We start from the raw sequence: 26,390 nt of genomic DNA, 5'->3' as shown, positions 1-26,390 counted from the left end.
GTGGAGTCTCTGTAGGGCTTCCGCTCCTCACTCAGTGACCTCTGCTGCAAAGTGCATGTGCAGGAGGACATCTGGCTTGGCTGTGATCCAGCCTCTGGGAGCTCACTAACCACGGGGTCACAGGCTGACTGGCTTTGCTGAGTATGTACCAGAGAGATCCTCGACACTATCGAACAAGGGAATCTAGTTCCTTGGTAAGAGGAACTCCAGAAGAGAGGTGGATAGTGGGCCCTCTCACCCCTGAGGCAGAAGGTTATAGAATCCTTACAGTGCAACAGGAGGCCATTCGCTCTATTGAGTCTGCACCAACCAAAATCCCACCCCGGCCCTATTCAGCCAACCCCACATATTCACCCCGCTAATCTCCTGACACTAAGTAGCAATTTGGCATGGCCAATCAACCTAACCTGTACACTCTTTGGAGTGTGGGAGAAAACCGGAGCACCTGGAGGAAACCCACGCAGACACGGGGAGAATGTGCAAACTCCACACAGACAGTGACCCAAGGCTGGAATTGAACCCGGGCCCCTGGCGCTGTGAGGCAGCAGTGCTGACCACTGTGCCACCATGCCACACTTTTTTATAAACAAGACAATACAAGCTCCTGTCTGCAAACCCTAACCCCAACTATTATCCACATAGAAATGTGGGTTCTAGTCCCCGTTCTAGAAACCTCGGTGTAAGATTAAGGCTGGGAGCGCTGCACTGTTGGAAGCATCGATTTTCAAAGTTAATGTAAAACTGACACGCTTTCAGGTGGATGTAAAGATCCCACGCTGATCTGAAGGAAAGGTAAAGAGATTTTGTCCAGTGTCCTTCCCGATACTTATCCACTGCTCAAACATATCACATCTTTGTTTGTGGGAGCTTGCTGTGCACAAATTGGCTGCCACTTTTGCTACAGTGCCCTCAGGCACTGCACTTCACTGGGGCGCGCAAACGGTGCTGTAAAAATGTACGAAGGTTGCAGGAGCACGAGTAATTAACATTGCAGCCTGCTGCACACCCCCACAACACCAGCATGTCCCAGGCTCTGGATGGCACTGTGACCTTTCTGTGTGACATGTTAGCAGGAAGACAGATTGGGTAGCCTGGCACCTGACACTCGCAGTTAAGATCCCTGACATTTCTGACTAATTGGGTGAGCAGAGCATGCTGCGCACGCTAATGACCGTTCATTATCCTCCCTGTCGACCATGTCTCATGTAGTCGGTCCTCTCAATAACTCACCCTGTCAGCTCTGTAGCCTGGTACCATCCAGCATGATTACTCTGCGATGACACCTTCTTGATGGGAAATATATAAAGTGCTGAGTTATTACATTCCATTGGTGGCGGCAATTGCCGTTCAGTTTAAAAAAAAAAAGATTGACTCTGAATAGCAAAGGAGCAGATGTTCATTAAGTGCAGCGGAATTCTTCTCCGAGATTAATGTGACGATCTAATTTTGGGTATACATTTTTGATTAGAAGATTCATCCTAATGCGTAGTGACAGGTGCAGTCTGCCTCTCACCAGATGTACAATTATAGACTGCGCTCAGCACACTCTATATCCACGGGTTTTCATAAGGCGTTAACTCAAATCAATTGATTTGAGTGGATATGAAGGGGGGGCGATGGCCTAGTGGTATTATCGCGAGGCTATTAATCTCGGCTAATGTTCTAGAGGACCCGGGTTCGAATCCCGCCACGGCAGATGGTGGAATTTGGACTCAATAAAAACAAATATCTGTAATTAAGAATCTCCTGATGACCATTGTCGGAAAAACCCATCTGGTTCACTAATGTCCCTTTAGGAAAGGAAATCTGCCGTCCTTACCCTGGTCTGGTCTACATGGGACTCCAGAGCCACAGCAAATGTGGTTGACTCTCAACTGCCCTCAGGCAATTCAGGACGGGCAATAAATGCTGGCCCAGCCAGCGACGCCCATGTCCCATGAATGAATAAAGAAAATATGGGAGGGAGGGTGAATGGCCAAATGTGCCTGAGATCTCCCACTGAGTTTGTGCCTTTCTGATTAGTGGTAGCATTCCTGTGTGGCTCAGATGAGGGAAGCTCCTCATTCATTGTCTATGAATGTCAATGAAGTTGGCATCTTCCTGAGTTTGCCACCCTTGGTGCCCTGTTATGTCGGCCACATAGCCTGTTTTTAACCCTTATTCGGTGGACAAAGAACTGCGAGTCGACTTCTTGTTAGTATAGTAATATTTATTCACACACACAATTGATATTAATCACCCACACAATCGATACTAAATTATTTTACAGAATCCTAAAGTTCAAGTTCAACACTAGACCTTGACTTAACTTTTGAGTGACTGGTGAGTTCCCAGGCAGATATTGGCCTTTATCCGTGTGTTGGTCTCCGTAGACCTCGGTGTGGTCTGGTCCTTCGGTCTGGTCTGATGCTCTGGTTCTGGTCTTCCTTCCGTTGTTGGTGTGGTGGCTCTCCTCGTGGTGGCGGTTGCTGGTGGAGGTCACTGTTGTTCTGTTCCTGTTGCGCGAGATCTTCCTTCCATTGTGCAGCACCTTTTATCCCTCATTGGTTTCACGCCCTTTTGGGCGGCTCTTGGTTATCACCAATCAATCATGGAGTCCAATCTCACAGTCCCAGGGACCCGGGTTCAATTCCCGGCTTGTCACTGCCTGTGTGGAGTTTGCATGTTCTCCCTGTGTCTGTGTGGGTTTCCTCCAGATGCTCCGGTTTCCTCTCACAGTCCAATATGTGCAGGTTAGGTGAGTTGGACATGTTAAATTTGCCTTACTGTCCCAAATTGGGGGATTAGCAGGGTAAATACATAGGGCTTAGGTAAGATGCTCTTTCGGAGAGTTGGTGCAGACTCGATGGGCCAAATGGCTTCCTTTTGCACTGTAGGGTTTCTATGATTCTATGATTCTGTGAATCAGGTGCTGCCACCCCAATCTCTGGGTGTGTCCCCAACGGCCATGCCTGTAGGCGCTGGAGGCACATAGGTCACATACCTCCCTCCCAAATAAAGGGTTCAGGCGCCTCTTCATCCGGTAAGCAACTCTGTTTGACCAGAAAGTGTCCATTGTCTTCGAGATGGCCTACTTCCTGTGTATTCAATAGTCTGGAGCTGCAGCCTGTTTCTCTCTGTCAATTAAAGCCGCAGTCTGTCCATTTCCTGTACTTGGCCAACTATCCCAGCATGCTTTGTAAATTGCCATCTTAGGTGGCACTTGACCGTAGCCCTCAGCCAACTCAATTCACGTTGATGAACTACTGAGTGCTCTGGATGCAGCAAAGGCCGTGGATTCAGACTGACTTCCATTCTGGCACAGTCTTCCAGACAGCTTCTAGCCAAGTATGTTCCAGCGGCATCTGCCCGATAATGTGGAAAATTGACCAGGTGTCATGTCCAGTAAAGCCTGCCAGTTACTGCCATGTTAGTCCGTTATCATCATAAGCAAAGTGTTGAAAGGTGTCGATGGCAGTGCTGTCAGACAGCTCTCACTCAGCAATGAACTGATGCTCAGTTTGCGTTTCTCCAGGGAGGACTCAACCCCTGACCCCACCACAGTCTTGGTCCCAACATAGGCACATGAGCTGAATTCAAGGGGTGAGATGAGACCGGCTGCCCTTGATATCCAGACTGCATTTGACCAAGTGTGGCATCAAGGAGCCTTGGAAAAGCTGAAGTCAGTGGGAATCAGGGGGAAAGGTTTCCACTGGTTGGGGTCATTCATACCTGGCACAAAGGAAGATGGTTGTGGCCTTTGGAGGTTAATTGTCTCCAGTCCAGGGACATCGCTGCAGGAGTTCTTCAGGGTAATGTCCTAGGCCCAACCATCATCAGCTGTTCCATTGATGACCTTTTCTCCATCATAAAGTCAGTCGTAGGGACGATCGCTAATGGGCGGCACGGTGGCACAGTGGTTAGCACGGCTGCCTCACAGTGCCAGGGACCCGGGTTTGATTCCGGCTCGGGTCACTGTCTGTGTGGAGCTTGCACGTTCTCCACGTGTCTGGGTGGGTTTCCGCCGGGTGATCCGGTTTCCTCCCACAGTCCAAAGATGTGCAATTTAGCCATGCTAAATTGACCCAAGTGTCAGGGGGATTAGCGGGATGAATATGTGTGGTTAAGGGAATAGAGCTTGGGTGGGATTGTGGTCGGTGCAGGCTCAATGGGCTGAATGGCCTCCATCTGCACTGTCAGATTCTATGATTCCTATGGTGATTGTCCCTTTAAGCGCAACACAGCAGAGTAAGGGTCACCTGGCTCGGGGGATTAATGAGTAGATAATGACCCCAGGGGGATGTCCTGGCAGGAGACATGTGGGAGCAGGCTGCAGCCATGAGACTGCTGAACAATTCTTATTAATAAATCCTGTTTGCGTTTAGTAATGGAGTCTCTGAAAGAGCATCTTTACATCTGGCGATGAGGATAAAATATCCTGACACTGCCTCTGGCCCGACACCTGTGAGTATCCTGTTTTAATCGAAGTCTGGAAACAAACATTCACCAGAGTGCCACTCTTTGGGTGAATAGTCCCATTTGAGATACTGAGATCTTGTCAGACCCTGAGAAATGTAGAATCAGAAACGACGGACAGTAACAAGATGCTCAGTGCATTAAAGGAATTGAGAGACAGACGTAGAAAGACAAACCTATAAAATTAATCAGCGAAGTCAAAGGTTTAAAAAGAAACATACAGAGAGAATAAAACAAGAGAAGGTGGCCATGCAGAGCCAGCAACTAGAAAAACAGTGGCTTCAAATTTAAAAAGAAGGAACTTGCATAAAAGGCAAAGAACTGTTGCAGTTAAAAAAGTTCAAAATTTTTACAAATGGCTGGCATTAGAAAACAGTGCAAATAAAAAGAGCTCGGAACACTCTGAACCTGCATTGATACATCTGTTGTAAAATACACCTGTAAAGGGAAGTCACCTGTATCCGAGCAACTATAGCCTGCATGGGGAAAAATGATGACCATACAGTCTTAACTCCCTGAAGGAGATGATACATTTAAAGTAACAATGCACTTTAAGTGGCAACCACGAGAAGAAGCAATTAGCCAGGGGCAGGAAAGTAGAGAGGACCTGAAAAGCGGGCAACTCTCAAAAAACAACGGTTCATCAGCAATGAAGATCTCAAAGAGGAAGCAATAGAAGACTCCCAGATAAAGGGCAAAAGAAGACCCCAGAATAGGGGCATTGCAAGACCCCAGAAGGAGGGAAATGAAAGAAAGAGCTGCTTCACAGCTCCAGGGACTCGGGTTCGATTCCCAGCTCGGGTCACTGTCTGTGTGGAGTCTGCACAGTCTCCCCATGTCTGCGTGGGTTTCCTCCGGGTGCTCCGCCTCCCTCCCACAGTCCAAAGATGTGCGGGTTAGGTGGATTGGCCATGATCAATGCACAGGGTTACAGGGATAGGGTGAGGGAGTGAACTAAGGTAGAGTGCTCGTTTGGAAGCTCGATGGGCTGAATGGCCTCTTTCTGCACTGTAGGGATTCTATGAAAGATCCCACAAGGAGGGTAATGATAGAATTGCAGAACGGAAACACATCAACATTTCATTGGAGGCAGCCCTGGCCAACAGTGAAGCCAAAAGAGTTTTGCTGAAGTTAAGGCAAGCAGAAGTGAAGATTCGGTTTGTGAAATGCATGCGTTCAGTTGGAACCTGATAGATTCACCTCAGAACAAACTTCACCACGTGATCTCAGTACCAGAAACCGAGTAGTATGACCACTCCTTCACAAGTGTCAGACCAAGATTGTGAAAGGACTGTTAAGACACAAGACTGTGCTGTATTGTGATGATGTGTGCTTGCATGTCTTACAACGTAAGGTTACACAGAGGACAGAGCAAGCGTCAAAAACAGAAAGTGCTGGAAAATCTCAGCAGGTCTGACAGCATCTGTGAGGGGAGAATAGAGACAACGTTTTGAGTCTGGATTTTATATTATATTAGAGCATGGATCAACGGGGGACTGGAGAGTGGCATCGCCCACAGAGTGATGTATGTAGTCACATGGTCAGAGAACAATCTAGAACAGGACTTGGTAAGCAGGAAGCCTGCATGGAACAGCTCCATGCAAGACCATATTTGGAACTGTACATAGTTAAAGCCTACCAATCAAAGTGTTTATGCTAAAACACACAAATCTCAATGTTCCATCATCATTGCAACAATAAAAATCCCTTATTAATTACATAATATGACATGGTGTCGTAATATGAAACGACAGCAGTGGATCAAGTTAGATCCCTGGAATTATTTTGTCTTGGTGAATGGACTCCTATCATATCCAGTAGACATGGAGAGACAGAGAGTTAATAAACATGCGTCTTAAAAGTTTATTTATTAGTGTCACAATGTAGGCTTACATTAACACTGCAATGAAGTTACTGTGAAAATCCCCTAGTTGCCACACTCCGGCGCCTGTTCGGATACACTGAGGGAGAATTTAGCATGGTCAATGCACCCAACCAGCACATCGTTCAGACTGTGGGAGGAATCCAGAGCACCCGGAGGAAACCCGCACAGACACGGGGAGAACGTGCAGACTCCGCACAGACAGTTGCCCAAGCTGGGAATCGAACCCAGGTCCCTGGCGCTGTGAGGCAGCGGTGCTAACCACTGTGCCACCGTGCTGCGGATTACTTGAGGAGCAGAGAAACACTCTAATAGTCAGTGTTGCTGTCAGTAAATGTTTTCAAGCTCATAAGCACCATAGTACCCGATCGACTTGTTATAGACATAACTGATGTCTCAGTGGAAGGAATTGTAATGAACTTCCTGTTAATGTCGGTACTATGGAAGCACCTCTGACTACAGAATTACACCTCTCTACAAGAAACAGAAAACCCCTCAAAGACTCAATTTGTAATTGTCTAACTCATATACATAATGTTTAGTTAGAATCTAGGACTAAGTAACTTGGTTATTGAAGATTGTATAAAGGAGTTAAAGGGGGAGGAATGTGGTGTCCCTTTAAGGGCAACACATTGGAGTAAAGGTCACCTGGCTTGGAGCACCAACTGGGACTCAGAGTGTAATCACTCCAGGGAGGTGGAACTCTCTTAGGCAGGAAATATGTAGGGAGCTGGGTGCAGCCACAAGGCTGCTGCTTCCTTATTGATAAATTCCTTTTGTGTTCACAAATGATCTGTAAAAATGCATCATTACAATTGCATAGTGTTCAATACCATCCAAATTACTCAGATAATGAAGCATTGCTGTATGTAGTACAAACATTCCAAACCCCTCAATTAGATTACAGTCTGTAACTCACTCCCAGGTATTTGTAATTCTATATATAAACCACCCTGAACCCCTTGAATACATTCCTGTCTGTAACTCACTCCTGGGCATCTGTTATTCTAAATGTAAACCACCCAACCCCTCGATTAGATTCCAGTCTGTAACTCACTCCCGGGTATCTGTTATTCTATATATAAACCGCCCCAACCCCACGATTAGATTCCAGTCTGTAACTCACTCCCGGGTATCTGTTATTCTATATATAAACCGTCCCAACTCCACGATTAGATTCCAGTCTGTAACTCACTCCCAGGTATCTCTTATTCTATATATAAACCGCCTGAAACCCTCAATTAGATTCCAGTCTGTTACTCACTGCTGGGTATCTGTTATTCTATATATAAATCACCTGAACCCCTTGATTAGATTCCTGTCAGTAATTCATTCCCGGCTATCTGATATTTGATATAGAAACCACCCCAAAACCCTAGATACAGCGGTATGGATACAGCAGTATAGATACAATGGTATGGATACAGCAGTATAGATACAATGGTATGGATACAGCTGTATAGATACAGCGGTATGGATACAGCAGTATAGATACAGCGATATGGATACAGCAGTATAGATACAGTGGTATGGATACAGCAGTATAGATACAGTGGTATGGATACAGCTGTATAGATACAGCGGTATGGATACAGCTGTATAGATACAGTGGTATGGATACAGCAGTATAGATACAGCGGTATGGATACAGCTGTATAGATACAGTGGTATGGATACAGCAGTATAGAAACAGCGATATGGATACAGCTGTATAGATACAGTGATATGGATACAGCTGTATAGATACAGCGATGTGGATACAACAGTATAGATACAGCGGTATGGATACAGCAGTATAGATACAGCGATATGGATACAGCTGTATAGATACAGTGATATGGATACAGCAGTATAGATACAGCGATATGGATACAGCTGTATAGATACAGCGGTATGGATACAGCAGTATAGATACAATGGTATGGATACAGCAGTATAGATACAGCGGTATGGATACAGCAGTATAGATACAGTGGTATGGATACAGCAGTATAGATACAGCGGTATGGATACAGCAGTATAGACACAGTGATATGGATACAGCAGTATACATACAGTGATATGGATACAGCGGTATGGATACAGCAGTATAGATACAGTGATATGGATACAGCAGTATAGATACAGTGTTGTGGATACAGCAGTATAGATGAAGCGGTATGGATACAGCAGTATAGATACAGCGATATGTGGATACAGCAGTATAGATACAGCGATATGTGGATACAGCAGTACAGATACAGTGATATGGATACAGCAGTATAGATACAGTGATATGGATACAGCAGTATACATACAGCGATATGGATACAGCAATATAAATACAGTGATATGGATACAGCAGTATAGATACAGTGATATGGATACAGCAGTATAGATACAGTGGTGTGGATACAGCAGTATAGATACAGTGGTATGGATACAGCTGTATAGATACAGCAATATGGATACCGCAGTATAGATACAGTGATGTGGATACAGCAGTATAGATACAGTGATATGGATACAGCAGTATAGATACAGTGATATGGATACAGCAGTATAGATACAGCGGTATGGATACAGCAGTATAGATACAGCGATATGGATACAGCAGTATAGATACAGCGATATGGATACAGCAGTATAGATACAGTGTTGTGGATACAGCAGTATAGATGAAGCGGTATGGATACAGCAGTATAGATACAGCGATATGTGGATACAGCAGTATAGATACAGCGATATGGGTACAGCAGTGTAGATACAGTGGTATGGATACAGCAGTATAGATATAGTGATATGGGGATACACCAGTATAGATACAGTGGTATGGATACAGCAGTATAGATACAGCGGTATGGATACAGCGGTATAGATACAGCGATATGTGGATACAGCAGTATAGATACAGCGATATGGATACAGCAGTATAGATACAGCGATATGTGGATACAGCAGTATAGATACAGCGATATGGATACAGCAGTATAGATACAGTGGTATGGATACAGCAGTATAGATACAGCGATATGGATACAGCAGTATAGATACAGCGATATGGATACAGCAGTATAGATACAGCGATATGGATACAGCAGTATAGATACAGTGATATGGATACAGCAGTATAGATACAGCGGTATGGATACAGCAGTATAGATACAGCGATATGGATACAGCAGTATAGATACAGTGATATGGATACAGCAGTATAGATACAGTGGTGTGGATACAGCAGTATAGATACAGCGATATGGATACAGCAGTATAGATACAGCGATATGGATACAGCAGTATAGATACAGTGTTGTGGATACAGCAGTATAGATGAAGCGGTATGGATACAGCAGTATAGATACAGCGATATGTGGATACAGCAGTATAGATACAGCGATATGGGTACAGCAGTATAGATACAGTGGTGTGGATACAGCAGTATAGATATAGTGATATGGGGATACACCAGTATAGATACAGTGGTATGGATACAGCAGTATAGATACAGCGGTATGGATACAGCAGTATAGATACAGCGATATGTGGATACAGCAGTATAGATACAGCGATATGTGGATACAGCAGTATAGATACAGCGATATGGATACAGCAGTATAGATACAGCGATATGTGGATACAGCAGTATAGATACAGCGATATGGATACAGCAGTATAGATACAGTGGTATGGATACAGCAGTATAGATACAGTGATATGGATACAGCAGTATAGATACAGTGGTGTGGATACAGCTGTATAGATACAGCGGTATGGATACAGCAGTATAGATACAGTGGTGTGGATACAGCAGTGTAGATACAGCGATATCGATACAGCTGTATAGATAGTGATATGGATACAGCAGTATAGATACAATGGTATAAATATCTCTTTTCAGTAATATTCAGGTTCTGTACCATCAAGCAAAGTGAATCTTCTGGAAATGCTGGTGTATGTTCAGCAGTCTCGGTTTCAGCGCTCTCTGCATTAGCGCGACCTCTGCTCGGTTTGGTGCTGCTGTTTCATATCGATCATTTGGAAGGCTTGCAGCCACAATGATATTATTGCTGCTCTCACTCTCTCTTACTCTCTGTGTTCCACAGGGCTCGGGGAAATATTCTGTTTATGTGGCCAACTATGCCAGTGGCGACATTGGCCCTCACGCCCTGATTGAAATGGATGAAGCCGCCAGCAACCTGTCACTGGGAATTGTTGCCCTTTCCAACGTGGCAGCAGAGGCAGGAGTTAACAAGTTCACAGGTAAGAGGCTTTGTGACAAGCTTTGATGTCGGCACACATTGTGGATGATTCTTACTGATGTGTAAAAGCCTGCAGAGGCAGAATAGTAAAGCTGTTAGACTCTGCGCTGGAATCGCTATCATTTAAAACTTCCTTTTGCAATCAGCCCATACACTTTCAATGCCGGGTCTGCAGCGATTGGAATTCTTTTCCCCAGAGAGTATTAGATGTGACTATATTCAAAGTCTGAATGAAACAGATGTTTCATTAATAAGGGAGTCAAAACTGGCAGGAAAGTGGAGTTGTGAGGCCACAATGAGATCCGACATAATCTCAATTTAATTTCATTTGATTTATTATTGTTACATTATTGGGACGCAGTGAAAACATACCGTTCATAGAGTACATAGGGGAGAAGGAAAGGAGAGGGTACAGAACTTAGTGTTACAGTCACGGACTACCCGGATCCACTACAGTTTTCCTACTGCCGCAACAGGTCCACAGCAGACGCCATTTCCCTGGCCCTGCAAGCAACTCTGGAACACCTAGATAACAAGGACACCTATGTCAGACTCCTATTTATTGACTACAGCTCAGCCTTCAACACCATTATTCCCACAAAACTCATCTCCAAACACCATGGCCTGGGCCTCGGCACCTCCCTCTGCGATTGGATCCTGAACTTGCTAACTCACAGACCACAATCAGTAAGGATAGGCAACAACACCTCCTCCACGATCATCCTCAACACCGGGCCCCACAAGGCTGTGTTCTCAGCCCCCTACTCTACTCCTTATACACCTATGACTGTGCGGCCAAATTCCCCTCCACTTCAATTTTCAAGTTTGCTGACAACACCACCGTAGTGGGTCGGATCTCAAACAATGACGAGATAGAGTACAGGAATGAGATGGAGAATCTGGTGAACTGGTGCGGCAACAATAATCTCTCCCTCAATGTCAACAAAACGAAGGAGATTGTCATCGACTTCAGGAAGCGTAAAGGAGAACATGCCCCTGTCTACATCAACAGATACCAAGTAGAAAGGGTCGAGAGCTTCAGGTTTTTAGGTGTCCAGATCACCAACAACCTATCCTGGTCCCCCCCATGCCAACACTATAGTTAAGAAAGCCCACCAACACCTCTACTCTCTCAGAAGACAAAGGAAATTTGGCATGTCAGCTCAGACTCTCACCAACTTTTACAGATGCACCATAGGAAGCATTCTTTCTGGTTGCATCACAGCTTGGTATGGCTCCTGCTCTGCCTAAGACCGCAAGGAACTACAAAAGGTTGTGAATGTAGCCCAATCCATCACTCAAACCAGCCTCCCATCTATTGACTCTGACTACACTTCCCACTGCCTCGGCAAAGCAGCCAGCATAATTAAGGACCCCACGCACCCCGGACATTCTCGCTTCCACCTTCTTCCTTCGGGAAAAAGATACAAAAGTCTGAGGTCACGTACCAACCGACTCAAGAACAGCTTCTTCCCTGCTGCCATCAGACGTTTGAATGGGCTTACCTTGCATTAAGTTGATCTTTCTCTCCACCCTAGCTATGACTGTAACAATACATTCTGCACTCTCTCCTTTCCTTCTCTATGAACGGTATGTTCTATCCGTATAGTGCGCAAGAAACAATACTTTACACTGTATGTTAATACATGTGACAATAATAAATCAAATCAAATCACAGCTAAGGTGTAGAGAAAAATCGACTTTGTACAATATAATGTTACAGGTAAGGTGAAAAGAAAGATCAGCTTAATATATGACAGGACCAATCAAAAGTCTGATGGCAGCAAGAAGCTGTTCTTGAGTCGGTTGGTACGTGACCTCAGACTCTTGTATCTTTTTTACTGACGGAAGAAGGTGGAAGAGAGAATGTCCGGGGTGCGTGAGGTCCTTAATTATGCTGGCTGCTTTGCCAAGGCAGCGGGAAGTGTAGACAGAGTCAGTGGATGGGAGGCTGGTTTGCGTGATGGATTGGGCTTCATTCACAGCCCTTTGTAGTTCCTTGCGGTCTTGGGCAGAGCAGGAGCCATACCAAGCTGTGATACAACCAGAAAGAATGCTTTCTATGGTGCATCTGTAAAAATTGGTGAGAATCGTAATGGACATGCTGAATTTCCACAGCCTTCTGAGAAAGTAGAGGCGTTGGTGTGCATTCTGAACTATAGCCTCAGCGTGGAGGGACCGGGACAGGTTGTTAGTGATCTGAACACCTGGAAACTTGAAGCTCTCAACCATTTCTACTTCGTCCCTGTTGATGTAGACAGGGGCATGTTCCCCACTACGCTTCCTGAAGTCGATGACTATCTCTTTCATTTTGTTGGCATTGAGGAAGAGATTATTGTCGTCCCACCAGTTCACCAGATTCTCTGTCTTATTCCTGTATTCATTGTTGTTTGAGATCCGACCCACTACGGTGGTGTCATCAGTAAAATTGAAAATCGAGTTGGAGGGGAATTTGGCCGCACAGTCATAGGTGTATAAGGAGTATAATAGGGGGCTGAGAACACAGTCTTGTGGGGCACCGGTGTTGAGGATGATCATGGAGAAGATGTTGTTGCCTATCCTTACTGATTGTGGTCTGTGGGTTAGGAAGTTCAGGATCCAGTCGCAGAGGGAGGAACCGAGGCCCAGGCCACGGAGTTTGTGGGTGTGTGTGTATGTGTGTCTCTGTGTGTGTGAGTTTCATAAGAATAATGGTGTTGAAGGCTGAGCTGTCGTCAATAAATAGGAGTCTGACATAAATACCTTTGTTATCCAGGCGTTCGAGGGTTGAGTGCAGGGTCAGGGAGACGGCGTCTGCTGTGGACCTGTTGCTGCAGCAGGCAAACTGTAGTGGATCCAGGCAGTCTGGGAGACTGGAATTGATTTGTGCCATGACTCACCTTTCGGAGCACTTCACAATGATGGATGTCAGAGCCACCAGACGATAGTCATTAAGGCACGCTGCCTGGCTTTTCTTTGGTGGCTGAATGGTGGAGCAGTCTTGAGGGTCCGAATGGTCTCCTCCTGCTCTATGCTCTTATGGATTGGTCTATCCCATATCCGGCTTCCGCCATTTTCCTGGCAGGCGATGAGGACAGATTGACTAATACTTTTCTGTTGTTTTCCTCAACATTGAGGCTGCAGCGTATATTAACAATATTCAAAAAGGGCAGGGATGTATTCAAGCTAAACTCCACTCCATCCCTGTGCCATCCCAGGATGTCTGCAGGGTAGGGTGGAATAGAGTATGCATAGTCTCAGGGCAGACTTGTGAATGAAGTGGACGAGGTGCCTAAAAGCAGCGACAGGAGGGAAAAAACAACATTAACACTTCCCCCTGATCCCTTCCGCCAACAGAAGTAATAAAAGGTCAGGATTTAATTGATGCAGCATCTGTACCAACCTCAGGGCATTCCAAAGCATTTTACAACCAATCAAATACTTCAATTAGTGTCGGTTGTAATGTTGGAAAGGCAACTGTCAATTCACACATTAACAGTAATGAAATTATTGGTCAGGACAGAGTGTGTGTGAGTGTGTGTGAGTGTGTGTGTGTGTCAGTGTGTGTGTGTCTGTGTGTGTGTGTCAGTGTGTGTGTGTGTGTCAGTGTGTGTGTTTGTGAGTGTGTGTGTATGTATGTGTGTCAGTGTGTGTGAGTGTGTGTGTGTATGTATGTGTGTCAGTGTGTGTGTGTGCCAGTGTGTGTGTGTGTTTGTCAGTGTGTGTATGTGTCAGTGTGTGTGTGTGTCAGTGTGTGTGTATGTGTCAGTGTATGTGTCAGTGTGTGTGTGTGTTTGTCAGTGTGTGTGTGTGTGTGTTTGTCAGTGTGTGTGTGTCAGTGTGTGTGTATGTGTCAGGGTGTGTGTGTCAGTGTGTGTGTGTGTGTGCCAGTGTGTGTGTGCCAGTGTGTGTGTGTCAGTGTGTGCGTGTGTGTGAGTATGGGTGTGTGTGTGTGTGTGTGTGCAAGTATGTGTCAGTGTGCGTGTCAGTGTGTGTGTGTGTGTCAGTGTGTGTGTCAGTGTGTGTGTGTGTCAGTGTGTGTGTGTGTCAGTGTGTGTGTCAGTGGGTGTGTGTCAGTGTGTCTGTGTCAGTGTGTGTGCGTAGTCAGTGTGTATGTCAGTGTGTGAGTGTGTGTGTGTGTGTCAGTGTATCAGAGTGTGTGTGTGTGTATGTGTCAGGGTGTGTGTGTCAGTGTGTGTGTCAGTGGGTGTGTGTCAGTGTGTGTGTGTCTGTGTGTGTGTCAGTGTGTGTGTGTGTCAGTGTGTGTGTCAGTGTGTGTGTGTGTGTGTCAGTGTATGAGAGTGTGTGTATGTGTCAGGGTGTGTGTGTCAGTGTGTGTGTGTGGGTGTGTGTGTTAGTGTGTGTGTGGGTGTGTGTGGGTGTCAGTGTGTGTCAGTTTGTGTGTTTGTGAGTGTGTGTCAGTTTGGGTGTGTGTCAGTGTGTGTATCAGTGTGTGTGTTTAGGCATTGTTTATTTTACTTCCTCATTTCAATTGTTCAAAATCCGGAGCTGGTTAACTCAATCCCCACAAACCAGTGCTCACTAACCAGTGCTCACTAACCAGTGCTCACTAACCAGCGCTCAATAACCGGCACTCACTAACCGGCACTCACTAACCAGCGCTCACTAACCAGCGCTCACTAAGCAGTGCTCACTAAGCAGTGCTCACTAAGCAGTGCTCACTAACTAGTGCTCACTGACCAAAACCAGTGCTCACTAAACAGTGCTCATTAACTCAATACCCAACAATGAGTGCTCACTAGCCAGTGCTCACTAACCAGCATTCACTCACCAGCACTCACTAACCAGCATTCACCAACCAGCACTCACTAACCAGTGCTCAATCAGCAGTGTCCAAGAGTGTGCTGCTGAGTTCTGAAAGGGAGAGTTTTTCCAGTTTTGGAACAGCACGGCAGTTCCAATTACACGGAGCAAATTTCCCACAGCCTTTCACGACAGGAGGTCTGCCAATCCCCCACAGTGCATCATACTGGAGTAAAAAAAACCTGAAATTAAAAAGCAATTACTGCAAGAAATGATTTATAAACCAAGCTCACGGCACTGGGTCTCTACAGCTAACGACTTCCCTAATTGCTGCTGAATTTGAGGCCAAGAGTTGGTTCCAAGTTGGAGCATCTCAGCTATAAACAGAGCTGCCCGCATAGTTAGTGGGGGCGAACTCATTCCTATGTCTCCTACTCTGGGATATGGTGATAGCATTTCTCTAATTATTGACCTGTGCTAGGGATTTGATTTGACTTATTATTGTCACATGTATTAGCATACAGTGAAAAGTATTGTTTCTCGCGTGCTATACAGACAAAGCATATCGTTCATAGAGAAGGAAAGGAGTGCAAATGTGCAGAATGTAGTGTTACAGTCATAGATAGGGTGTAGAGAAATATCAACAGTACCAGGGACCCGGGTTCGATTCCATCTCGGGTCACTGTCTGTGTGGAGTTTGCACGTTCTCCCTGTGTCTGCGTGGGTTTCCTCCGAGTGCTCCGGTTTCCTCCCAGTCCCAGTGCTGGTTAGGTAGATTGGCCGTGCTAAATTGCCCCTCAGTGTCAGGGGAACTAGCTAGGGTAAATAAATGGAGTTCTGGGGATAGGGCCTGGATGGGATTGTGGTCGGTACAGACCTGATGGACCAAATGGCCTCCTTCTGCACTGTAGGGTTTCTATGATTCTTGGAAGAAACACCATGGGATTTGATTTTGATTTATTATTGCCACATGTATTGGCATACAGTGAAAAGTATTGTTTCTTGCGCTGCACAGACAAAACATACTGTTCACAGAGTACATAGGGGAGAAGGAAAGGTGCAGAATGTAATGTTACAGTCATAGCTAGGGTATAGAGAAAGATCAACTTAGTGCGAGGTAGGTCCATTCAAAAGCCTGACAGCAGCAGGGAAGAAGCTGTTCTTGAGTCGGTTGGTACGTGACCTCAGACTTTTGTATCTTTTTCCCGACGGAAGAAGGTGGAAGACAGAATGTCCGGGGTGCGTGGGGTCCTTAATTATGCTGGCTGCTTTTCCGAGGCAGCGGGAAGTGTAGACAGAGTCAGTGGATGGGAGGCTGTAGATGGGATGGGATGCAAAACAAAAACGTGAACACTTCCTTGTGGGACAGGTGAGACTTATTGCTGGGCAGAATACTTTTAAATATTGTGTACACAAAGGAAGTCTCTATGCCTTGGTCGGGCGTATACTTGCTGTTCCAGAGCAAGTTAACTTTTCCATGTTGTGCCACGGTCGCAATAGTTTTGCACATCTGCTCGATATCATACAAGCACATGTGGCACGGTGGCACAGTGGTTAGCACTGCTGCCTCACACAGCCAGGGACCCGGGTTCAATTCCCAGCTTGGGTCACTGTCTGTGCGGAGTCTGCGTGGGTTTCCTCCGGGTGCTCTAGTTTCCTCCCTGTGGTGAACCATCGTTGGTTCCCACCAGGTAGTACTGAGCCAGGGTCTGGCCAGTACTACGAGTCTGTATATATGTTGCTGTTGGGGTTAGGGTTGGGTTGTTCTACATGTTACTGTTGGGGTTAGGGTTGGGGCTGTTCTACCTGTATTATAGTCATTATGGTACATCCCAGTCGGGCTCCGCCTCCTGGGAGAAGTATAAAGGTCACTGCTCTGTCTGGGACCCCTCAGTCTGGGATCGTGTATTATATATGGTAGCTCTATTGTAGTAGTTAATAAAAGCCTTTATTTCCTCGAGCATCTCTCGCCTCGTGAGTTATATCGCGCATCAATTTTATTAACTACTAATTGAACTCTCGTCGTTGAAAAAAAAGAAAACGATACAGAGAGCATGGAGCAAATGTTAAAACCCGAACGTCTTACGCTGGACCCACGTGCGGCGGGCGCCTCCAACACCTTCGACCACTGGTTGAAATGTTTTCAGGACTACCTCGCAGCCTCCGCAGCGGTCACCACGGACGACGACAGACTCCGGGTCCTCCACGCGAGGGTAAGCGACGCTGTATATTTAGCGATCCGTGCGGCCACCGACTACAAAGGGGCCCTCGAGCTTCTTAAGAAGCGCTACATTAAACCGCCAAACGAGATGCATGCTCGATATCTCTTAGCCACTCGACGACGGCAGCCCGGCGAAACGACGGAACAGTACGCGTGCGAGCTCCTACAGCTAGCCAGGGGCTGTAACTGCAAAGCAGTGTCGGCGGACCAGAACATGAACGACCTCGCTCGAGATGCGTTTGTGGCGGGAATCGGATCGTCTTATATCCGACTTCGGCTGTTGGAGCAAGGTAATCTCGATCTCACTAAATCTATAGAGCTAGCGGATACGCTAGAAACGGCTTCCAAAAGCCTGGCAATGTATCCCGAAGACCACGTGGAGACAGCGTGGCAGGAGCAGTCACAGACCCCACTTCGTCCAGCGGGTCCGAAAAGCTGCGTGATGGCGTGCCCACCCTCGGGCCTGACGACGGCAGCAGCTCCGGGCGGCCCGCGGTGTTACTTCTGTGGGGGAGTGAAGCACAATCGGCAGCGATGTCCCGCTAAAGCGGTGTTGTGCTCCGCCTGCGGCAAGAAGGGGCATTATTCGAAGGTATGTCGATCCAAACTTACTTCCAGGAACAGCAGTGCGGCCTGCGACTCCCCGGAGCCGGGTTCTTCGTCGTCGGCGTCGTCAAGGGTTTCTTCCACGTGCGAGGCCAGGACGTCGCCATTCCAGACGATGGAGTCGCAAGAGACGCGCGACCACCAGGGGTCGCTGATTTTGGCGCCATCACCCATGTGCGACCTATGGGAGCAGCCATTTTGGTCAGCACCGACCGCGAATGACCAGCAGGGGTCGTCATCATCCATCTCAGCTGCCTGCAGTGGCGCTCACGAATCAACGGTGGCGTCGATCATCCTGGATCAAGCAAAGCCTCACAGACTCGACAAGTCCATGATGGACATACAGGTAAACAAACGCACGATTTATTGTCTGTTTGACAGCGGGAGCACTGAGAGCTTTATCCACCCAGACGCCGTGAAGCGGTGTGGCCTCCAGATCCAGCCTGTCAAGCAGACAATTTCAATGGCATCAAGGTCCCGGTCTGTCACCGTGCTAGGGAGTTGCGTGGTAAATTTAAAGGTGCAGGGCACAGTTTACGAGAGCTTCAAGCTCCTGGTGTTACCGCACCTTTGCGCGCCAATACTCCTCGGACTAAATTTCATGGTCCACTTGAAGAGTGTAACCCTACAGTATGGTGGGCCACTCCCTCTGCTTTCAGTGGGAGAACAGCAGCCTCCAAATTGCCCAACGCGCTCCACTTGTAGCCTCTCGACGCTTAAGATTACCACACCCTCCCTATTCCAGAATCTCGTGCCAGGCTGCAAGCCCATTGCGACTAAGAATAGGCGTTACAGCGCTGAGGATCGGATCTTCATTCGATCCGAGGTTCAGCGGCTCCTCAAGGAAGGGATCATACAACCTAGCGCTAGTCCTTGGAGAGCGCAGGTCGTGGTGGTCAAGAGTGGGAACAAACCCCGGATGGTCATTGACTATAGTCAGACCATTAACAGATACAAGCAGCTGGATGCGTATCCCCTCCCGCGCATTTCTGACATGGTCAACCAGATTGCGCAGTACCGGGTGTTCTCCACCATCGACCTAAAGTCTGCCTACCACCAGCTCCCCATTCGCCCAGAGGACCGACAATACACGGCTTTTGAGGCAGATGGTCGCTTGTACCATTTTCTAAGGGTTCCTTTTGGTGTCACCAATGGGGTCTCGGTCTTCCAGCGTGCTATGGACTGAATGGTGGACCATAACGGACTGCGGGCTACCTTCCCGTACCTGGATAACGTCACCATCTGCGGACATGACCAGCAGGACCATGATACCAACCTCCTTAGATTCCTACGCACTGCATCTCGCCTGAATCTGACCTACAACAGGGAGAAGTGTGTATTCCGTACGCGCCGCCTAGCTATCCTCGGATACGTGGTGGAAAACGGGGTCATTGGCCCTGATCCAGACCGTATGCGTCCCCTCCTCGAACTTCCCCTGCCCACTAGCGTCAAAGCACTGAGAAGATGCTTAGGCTTCTTCTCTTACTACGCACAGTGGGTTCCCAATTACGCGGACAAAGCCCGTCCATTCATCAAGTCTACCTCTTTTCCTCTAGCACCAGAGGCTCATTTGGCCTTTGAAAAACGAAAAGCCGACATCGCGAAAGCCACGATGCACGCTATCGATGAGTCCATCCCCTTCCAGGTGGAGAGCGATGTATCGGATTTCGCCCTGGCCGCCACACTTAACCAGGCGGGCAGGCCCGTCGCCTTTTTTTCTCGCACCCTCCAAGGCCCCGAAATTTGACATTCGGCGGTGGAAAAGGAGGCCCAGGCCATTGTGGAGGCCGTCCGGCATTGGCACCATTACTTGGTGGGAAAACGGTTCACCCTGATCACGGACCAGCGGTCCGTGGTGTTCATGTTCAATAACACGTTACGGGGCAAGATCAAGAACGATAAGATCTTGCGGTGGAGAATCGAACTTTCCACCTATAATTACGACATCATGTATCGTCCAGGGAAACTCAATGAGCCCTCGGATGCCCTGTCGCGTGGAACATGCGCCAGTATGCAGGAGAATCGATTGCAGGCTCTCCACAATGACCTCTGCCATCCAGGGGTCACTCGGCTCTACCACTTCGTAAAAGCCCGCAATCTACCCTACTCGGTGGAGGATGTCAGGTCCATAACTAGAAGCTGCCCGGTATGCGCGGAATGCAAACCGCACTTTTACCGACCTGACAGGGCACAACTCGTTAAGGCCACTCGTCCCTTCGAAAGACTGAGTGTGGACTTTAAGGGCCCCCTTCCCTCGACAGATCGGAACGTGTACTTCCTCAATGTGGTTGATGAGTACTTACGATTCCCTTTTGTCATTCCCTGCTCTGATACGACCGCTGCCACGGTTATCAAGGCATTTTGTGATCTTTTCACCCTGTTCGGGTACCCCTGTTACATCCACAGTGATAGGGGCTCGTCGTTCATGAGCGATGACTTGAGGCAATACCTGCTCTCATACGGGATTGCCTCTAGTAGAACCACGAGCTACAACCCTAGGGGTAACGGACAGGTGGAACGTGAGAATGCTACAGTCTGGAAGGCTGTCTTACTGGCGTTGAAGTCAAAAAGCCTTCCAGTCTCCCGTTGGCAAGAGGTACTCCCTGATGCGCTCCACTCCATACGCTCACTCCTGTGTACGGCAACCAACGCTACTCCCCATGAGAGACTGTTTTCATTCCCTCGGAAGTCTTCCTCTGGGACCTCATTACCGTCTTGGTTGACGTACTCAGGACCTGTCCTCCTGCGGCGACATGTAAGGGCCCGCAAGTCCGACCCGTTGGTCGAACAGGTCCATCTCCTCCACGCCAACCCTCAGTATGCCTATGTGGCATACCCTGACGGGCGAGAGGACACGGTCTCGATTCGAGACCTGGCACCAGCAGGGGGCTTGGAAACCCCTGTCGCTCCCATACCTCCTGTTAGAGAACCCCCAACTACTGTTTCCCCTCCTGACACGGCGCGGGCAGCATCGGGACCATCACTTAACCCTTTTACTCCCGTGTACAGCTTGCCTGAGTCCAGGAGATGGTCGCCACTTCAAGGCGTGTCCGAGCTCAACGGATTGTCACCACCTCGGGGTCAACCGGCCCGTGAGACAGTGGAGGAGCAGTTGGACACCGCCTTGGGGAGAACGCCACCGCGAGTGCCTACTCCGGTGTCATCGCCGGTGTTGAGGAGGTCGCAACGACGGTGCGGTCCCCCTGACCGTCTGAACTTATAGACTGATGAACAATTGTTCTGTATTGTTTTTGTACCCCGCCGGCCTTTGTCTTCAAAGGAGGGGTGAATGTGGTGAACCATCGTTGGTTCCCACCAGGTAGTACAGAGCCAGGGTCTGGCCAGTACTATGAGTCTGTATATATGTTGCTGTTGGGGTTAGGGTTGGGTTGTTCTACATGTTACTGTTGGGGTTAGGGTTGGGCTGTTCTACCTGTATTATAGTTATTATGGTACATCCCAGTCGGGCTCCGCCTCCTGGGAGAGGTATAAAGGTCACTGCTCTGTCTGGGACCCCTCAGTCTGGGATCGTGTATTATATATGGTAGCTCTATTGTAGTAGTTAATAAAAGCCTTTATTTCCTCGAGCATCTCTATCCTCGTGAGTTATCGCGCATCACTCCCACAGTCTAAAAGACGTGCTGGTTAGGTGCATTGGCTGTGCTAAATAGAGGCCCTTTGGCCCATCGAGTCTGCACCGACTCTCCGACAGAGCATTTTACCCAGGCCCTATCCCAGTAATCTCACATACTTACCCAATTAATCCCCCTAACCTATACATTCTGGGACACTAAGGGACAATTTAGCATGGCCAATCCACCTAACTGGCACATCTTCACCTTGTCCCATTGTCTCACTCTCCAGGGGCATCAACTCACAGGGGTTGCGGGAGGGGCAAACAGTTCGTCAATTTGATTGGCTTGCAGCTCCAGTAGTCCAGGCAACCCAGAACCCAATAGCAGACACTACTGGGACTGCAGGCTGGAGCACTCGAAAGGCACCTCTGTGAAAGAGAGGATCGTAAGAAGTTTAACAACACCAGGTTAAAGTCCAACAGGTTTATTTGGTAGCAAAAGCCACACAAGCATTCGGAGCTCTAAGCCCCTTCTTCAGGTGAGTGGGAATTCTGTTCACAAACAAAGCATATAAAGACACAGACTCAATTTACATGAATAATGGTTGGAATGCAAATACTTACAACTAATCAAGTCTTTAAGAAACAAAACAATGTGAGTGGAGAGAGCATCAAGACAGGCTAAAAAGATGTGTATTGTCTCCAGACAAGACAGCCAGTGAAACTCTGCAGGTCCACGCAACTGTGGGGGTTACAAATAGTGTGACATGAACCCAATATCCCGGTTGAGGCCGTCCTCGTGTGTGCGGAACTTGGCTATCAGTTTCTGCTCAGCGACTCTGCGCTGTCGTGTGTCGCGAAGGCCGCCTTGGAGAACGCTTACCCGAATATCAGAGGCCGAATGCCCATGACCGCTGAAGTGCTCCCCAACAGGAAGAGAACAGTCTTGCCTGGTGATTGTCGAGCGGTGTTCATTCATCCGTTGTCGCAGCGTCTGCATAGTTTCCCCAATGTACCATGCCTCAGGACATCCTTTCTTGCAGCGTATCAGGTAGACAACGTTGGCCGAGTTGCAAGAGTATGTACCGTTCTCCAAGGCGGCCTTCGCGACACACGACAGCGCAGAGTCGCTGAGCAGAAACTGATAGCCAAGTTCCGCACACACGAGGACGGCCTCAACCGGGATATTGGGTTCATGTCACACTATTTGTAACTCCCACAGTTGCGTGGACCTGCAGAGTTTCACTGGCTGTCTTGTCTGGAGACAATGCACATCTTTTTAGCCTGTCTTGATGCTCTCTCCACTCACATTGTTTTGTTTCTTAAAGACTTGATTAGTTGTAAGTATTCGCATTCCAACCATTATTCATGTAAATTGAGTCTGTGTCTTTATATGCTCTGTTTGTGAACAGAATTCCCACTCACCTGAAGAAGGGGCTTGGAGCTCCGAAAGCTTGTGTGGCTTTTGCTACCAAATAAACCTGTTGGACTTTAACCTGGTGTTGTTAAACTTCTTACTGTGTTTACCCCAGTCCAACGCCGGCATCTCCACATCAAAGAGAGGATCCCCCAGTGCAGCATGAGATCTTGGATGGGTTTGGGGGAGTGTTGGGCAGCTCAGGGATGGGTGTTGGATGGGGAAGGGGGTGTTACATTTTGGAGGGGAGGCAAGGAAAAACAGAGGGGAGTGAATAACATCTTTGCCTCCCCTTCCTCCCACCTTTCCAAAACTTTTTACATCCTGGGGGTTATCCTTTAAACTGAACAGAACTAAGCATATAAATAACCAAAAGAGAAAACACTGGAAAATCTCAGCAGGTCTGGCAGCATCTGTAAGGAGAGAAAAGAGCTGACGTTTCGAGTCCAGATGACCCTTTGACAAAGCTTTTATCCAGTGTTTAACTCGCTGCCACTCATAGAAACATAGAAACATAGAAACCCTACAGTGCAGAAGGAGGCCATTCGGCCCATCGAGTCTGCACCGACCACAATCCCACCCAGGCCCTACCCCCACATATTTACCCGCTAATCCCGCTAACCTACGCATCTCGCGACTCTAAGGGGCAATTTTTAACCTGGCCAATCAACCTAACCCGCACATCTTTGGACTGTGGGAGGAAACCGGAGCACCCGGAGGAAACCCACGCAGACACGAGGAGAATGTGCAAACTCCACACAGACAGTGACCCGAGCCGGGAATCGAACCCAGGACCCTGGAGCTGTGAAGCAGCAGTGCTAACCACTGTGCTACCGTGCCGCCCTACTCCTCTTCCAGTAAAGCCTAGCCCTTCTCTCCGACAGAGCTTTGGTTTTCTGAGATTTTCCAGCATTTTCTCTTTTGGTTTCAGATTCCAGCATCCACAGTAATTTGCTTTTATCCATATACATACTCTGGCTACAAGAGTGGGTCAGAGGTTACGGATTAGAATAGATAGGTGCTTGGTGACCAGTGCAGACATGATGGGCCAAATGGCCTCTGCCTGTCCTGTATGATTCTTTAACTCTATCCTGTGGTGAGTAACTCACCTCCTGACTCCGCAAAGCCTGTCCACCATCTACAAGGCACAAGTCAGGAGTGTGATGGAATACTCCCCACTTCCCTGGATGGGTGCGGCTCCAACAACACTCAGGAAGCTCAACACCATCCAGGACAAAGCAGCCCCGCTTGATTGGCACCACATCCACAAACATCCACTCCCTCCACCACCAATGCACATTGACAGCTGTGTGTACTTTCTGCAAGATGCACTGTGGGAATTCATCAAAGCTCCTTAGACAGCACCTTCCTAACCCACAACCGCTACCATCTAGAAAGACAAGGACAGCAGATACCTGGGAACACCACCACCTGGAAGTTTCCCTCCAAGTCACTCACCATCCTGACTTGGAAATATATCACTGTTTCTTCACTATCATTGGGTCAAAATCCTTCAACTCCCTCCCTAACAGCAGTGTGGGTGTACCTACGCCAAATGGACTGCAGTTGTTCAAAGTGGCAGCTCACCACCACCTTCTCAAGGGCAATTAGGGATGGGCAATGAATGCTGGCCTGGACAGTGATGCCAAAATGGCTTGCTCTCTCCTGACCACATGCTCACGCCAAATATATTATGGCATTGGCTTAGGGCATAGGAACATAGGAGCAGGAGTGGACCATTCAGTCCATCGAGCCTTCTTCACCATTCAATTAGATCATCGTTGATCCACTACCTCAACACCACTTTCCTGTGCTATCCCATGGTGTAATTAGCCTCCAGAAATTTATTGATTTCAGTCTTGAACCCACTCAATGATTGAGCTTCCCTCTGGGGTAGAGAATTCCAAAGATTCACAAGCCTCTGAGTGAAGAAATTCCTCCTTATCTCAGCTTAAGTAGCCTATCCCTGAACCTGCCATTATGTCCCCTGCTTTTTGACTCTCCATAGTAAGAAGTCTAACAACACCAGGTTAAAGTCCAACAGGTTTATTTGGTAGCAAATGCCACTAGCTTTCGGAGCGCTGCCCCTTTGTCAGGTGGAGTGGGAGATGGGCTCACAAACAGGGCACACAGAGACACAAACTCAATTTACAGAATAATGATTTGGAATGCTAATCAATGCTAATACATCTAATCAACTCTTAAAGATACAGGCAATGTGAGTGGAGAGAGCATTAAGCACAGGTTAAGGAGATGTGTATTGTCTCCAGACAGGACAGCTAGTGAGATTTTGCAAAGTCCAGGCAAGTTGTGGGGGTTACAGATAGTGTGACATGAACCCAAGATCCCGGTTGAGGCCGTCGTCGTGTGTGCGGAACTTGGCTATCAGTCTCTGCTCAGCGACCCTGGACTTGCAAAATCTCACTAGCATTTGCTACCAAATAAACTTGTTGGACTTTAACCTGGTGTTGTTAGACTTCTTACTGTGTTTACCCCAGTCCAACGCCGGCATCTCCACATTTTGACTCTCCAGCCAGGGGAAACATGCCATCCACGCCCACTCTGTCTAAGTTCCAATGAGGTCACTCCCTCATTCTGCAAAACTCCATGGAATTCAGACCCTGTCTCCTCAATCTCTCCTCACAAGACAATCTCGCCTTCCCGGGGCTTAATCTAGTGAACCTCCAATACACACCCATTATAGCAAATATATCCTTTCTTAGATAAGGGAACCAAAATCGTGCACGACACACCAGGTACGGTGTCTCCGAGTCTCTGTTTAACTGCAGCAAGATATCTTTACTCCTGCACTCAAATCCCCTCGCGATGAAAGGCAACATACCATTTGCCTTGTTAATTGCTTGCTACACCTACATGCTAGTTTTTGGTGACTCATGAACAAGAACATCCAGAGTCCCTCATTTCCCAAACTCTTGCCATTTAAGAAATATTCTGCCTTTCAGTTTTTTCTATCAAAGTGAATGACTTCACATTTATTCACATTATAGGGTGGCACGGTGGCGTAGTGGTTAGCACTGCTGCTTCACAGCGCCAGGGACCCGGGTTCGATTCCCGGCTTGGGTCACTGTCCATGCGGAGACTGCACATTCTCCCCATGTCTGCATGGGTTTCCTCTGGGTGCTCCGGTTTCCTCCCACAGTCTGAAAGATGTGCTGGTCAGGTGAATTGGCCATGCTAAAATTCTCCCTCAGTGTACCCAAACAGGCGCTGGGGAGTGTGGCAACTCGGGGATT

General features: G+C 47.7%; 1 protein-coding gene across 3 annotated transcripts in view; it reads left to right on the top strand.

Annotated features, from left to right (window-relative positions):
• LOC144500341 (cartilage acidic protein 1-like) overlaps positions 1-26,390 on the top strand; it is a 377,638-nt gene that overhangs the window by 165,160 nt on the left and 186,088 nt on the right. For all 3 annotated transcript variants that reach the window (XM_078223086.1, XM_078223087.1, XM_078223085.1), the window contains exon 4: positions 10,420-10,576. In XM_078223086.1, coding sequence (XP_078079212.1) covers positions 10,420-10,576 — 157 coding nt within the window. The remainder of the gene's footprint in view (positions 1-10,419; positions 10,577-26,390) is intronic.

Source organism: Mustelus asterias, chromosome 11, assembly GCF_964213995.1.
Source record: "Mustelus asterias chromosome 11, sMusAst1.hap1.1, whole genome shotgun sequence".
In the NCBI taxonomy this organism is placed as follows: Eukaryota; Metazoa; Chordata; class Chondrichthyes; order Carcharhiniformes; family Triakidae; genus Mustelus; species Mustelus asterias.
This window is presented reverse-complemented; position numbering and strand designations above follow the sequence as displayed.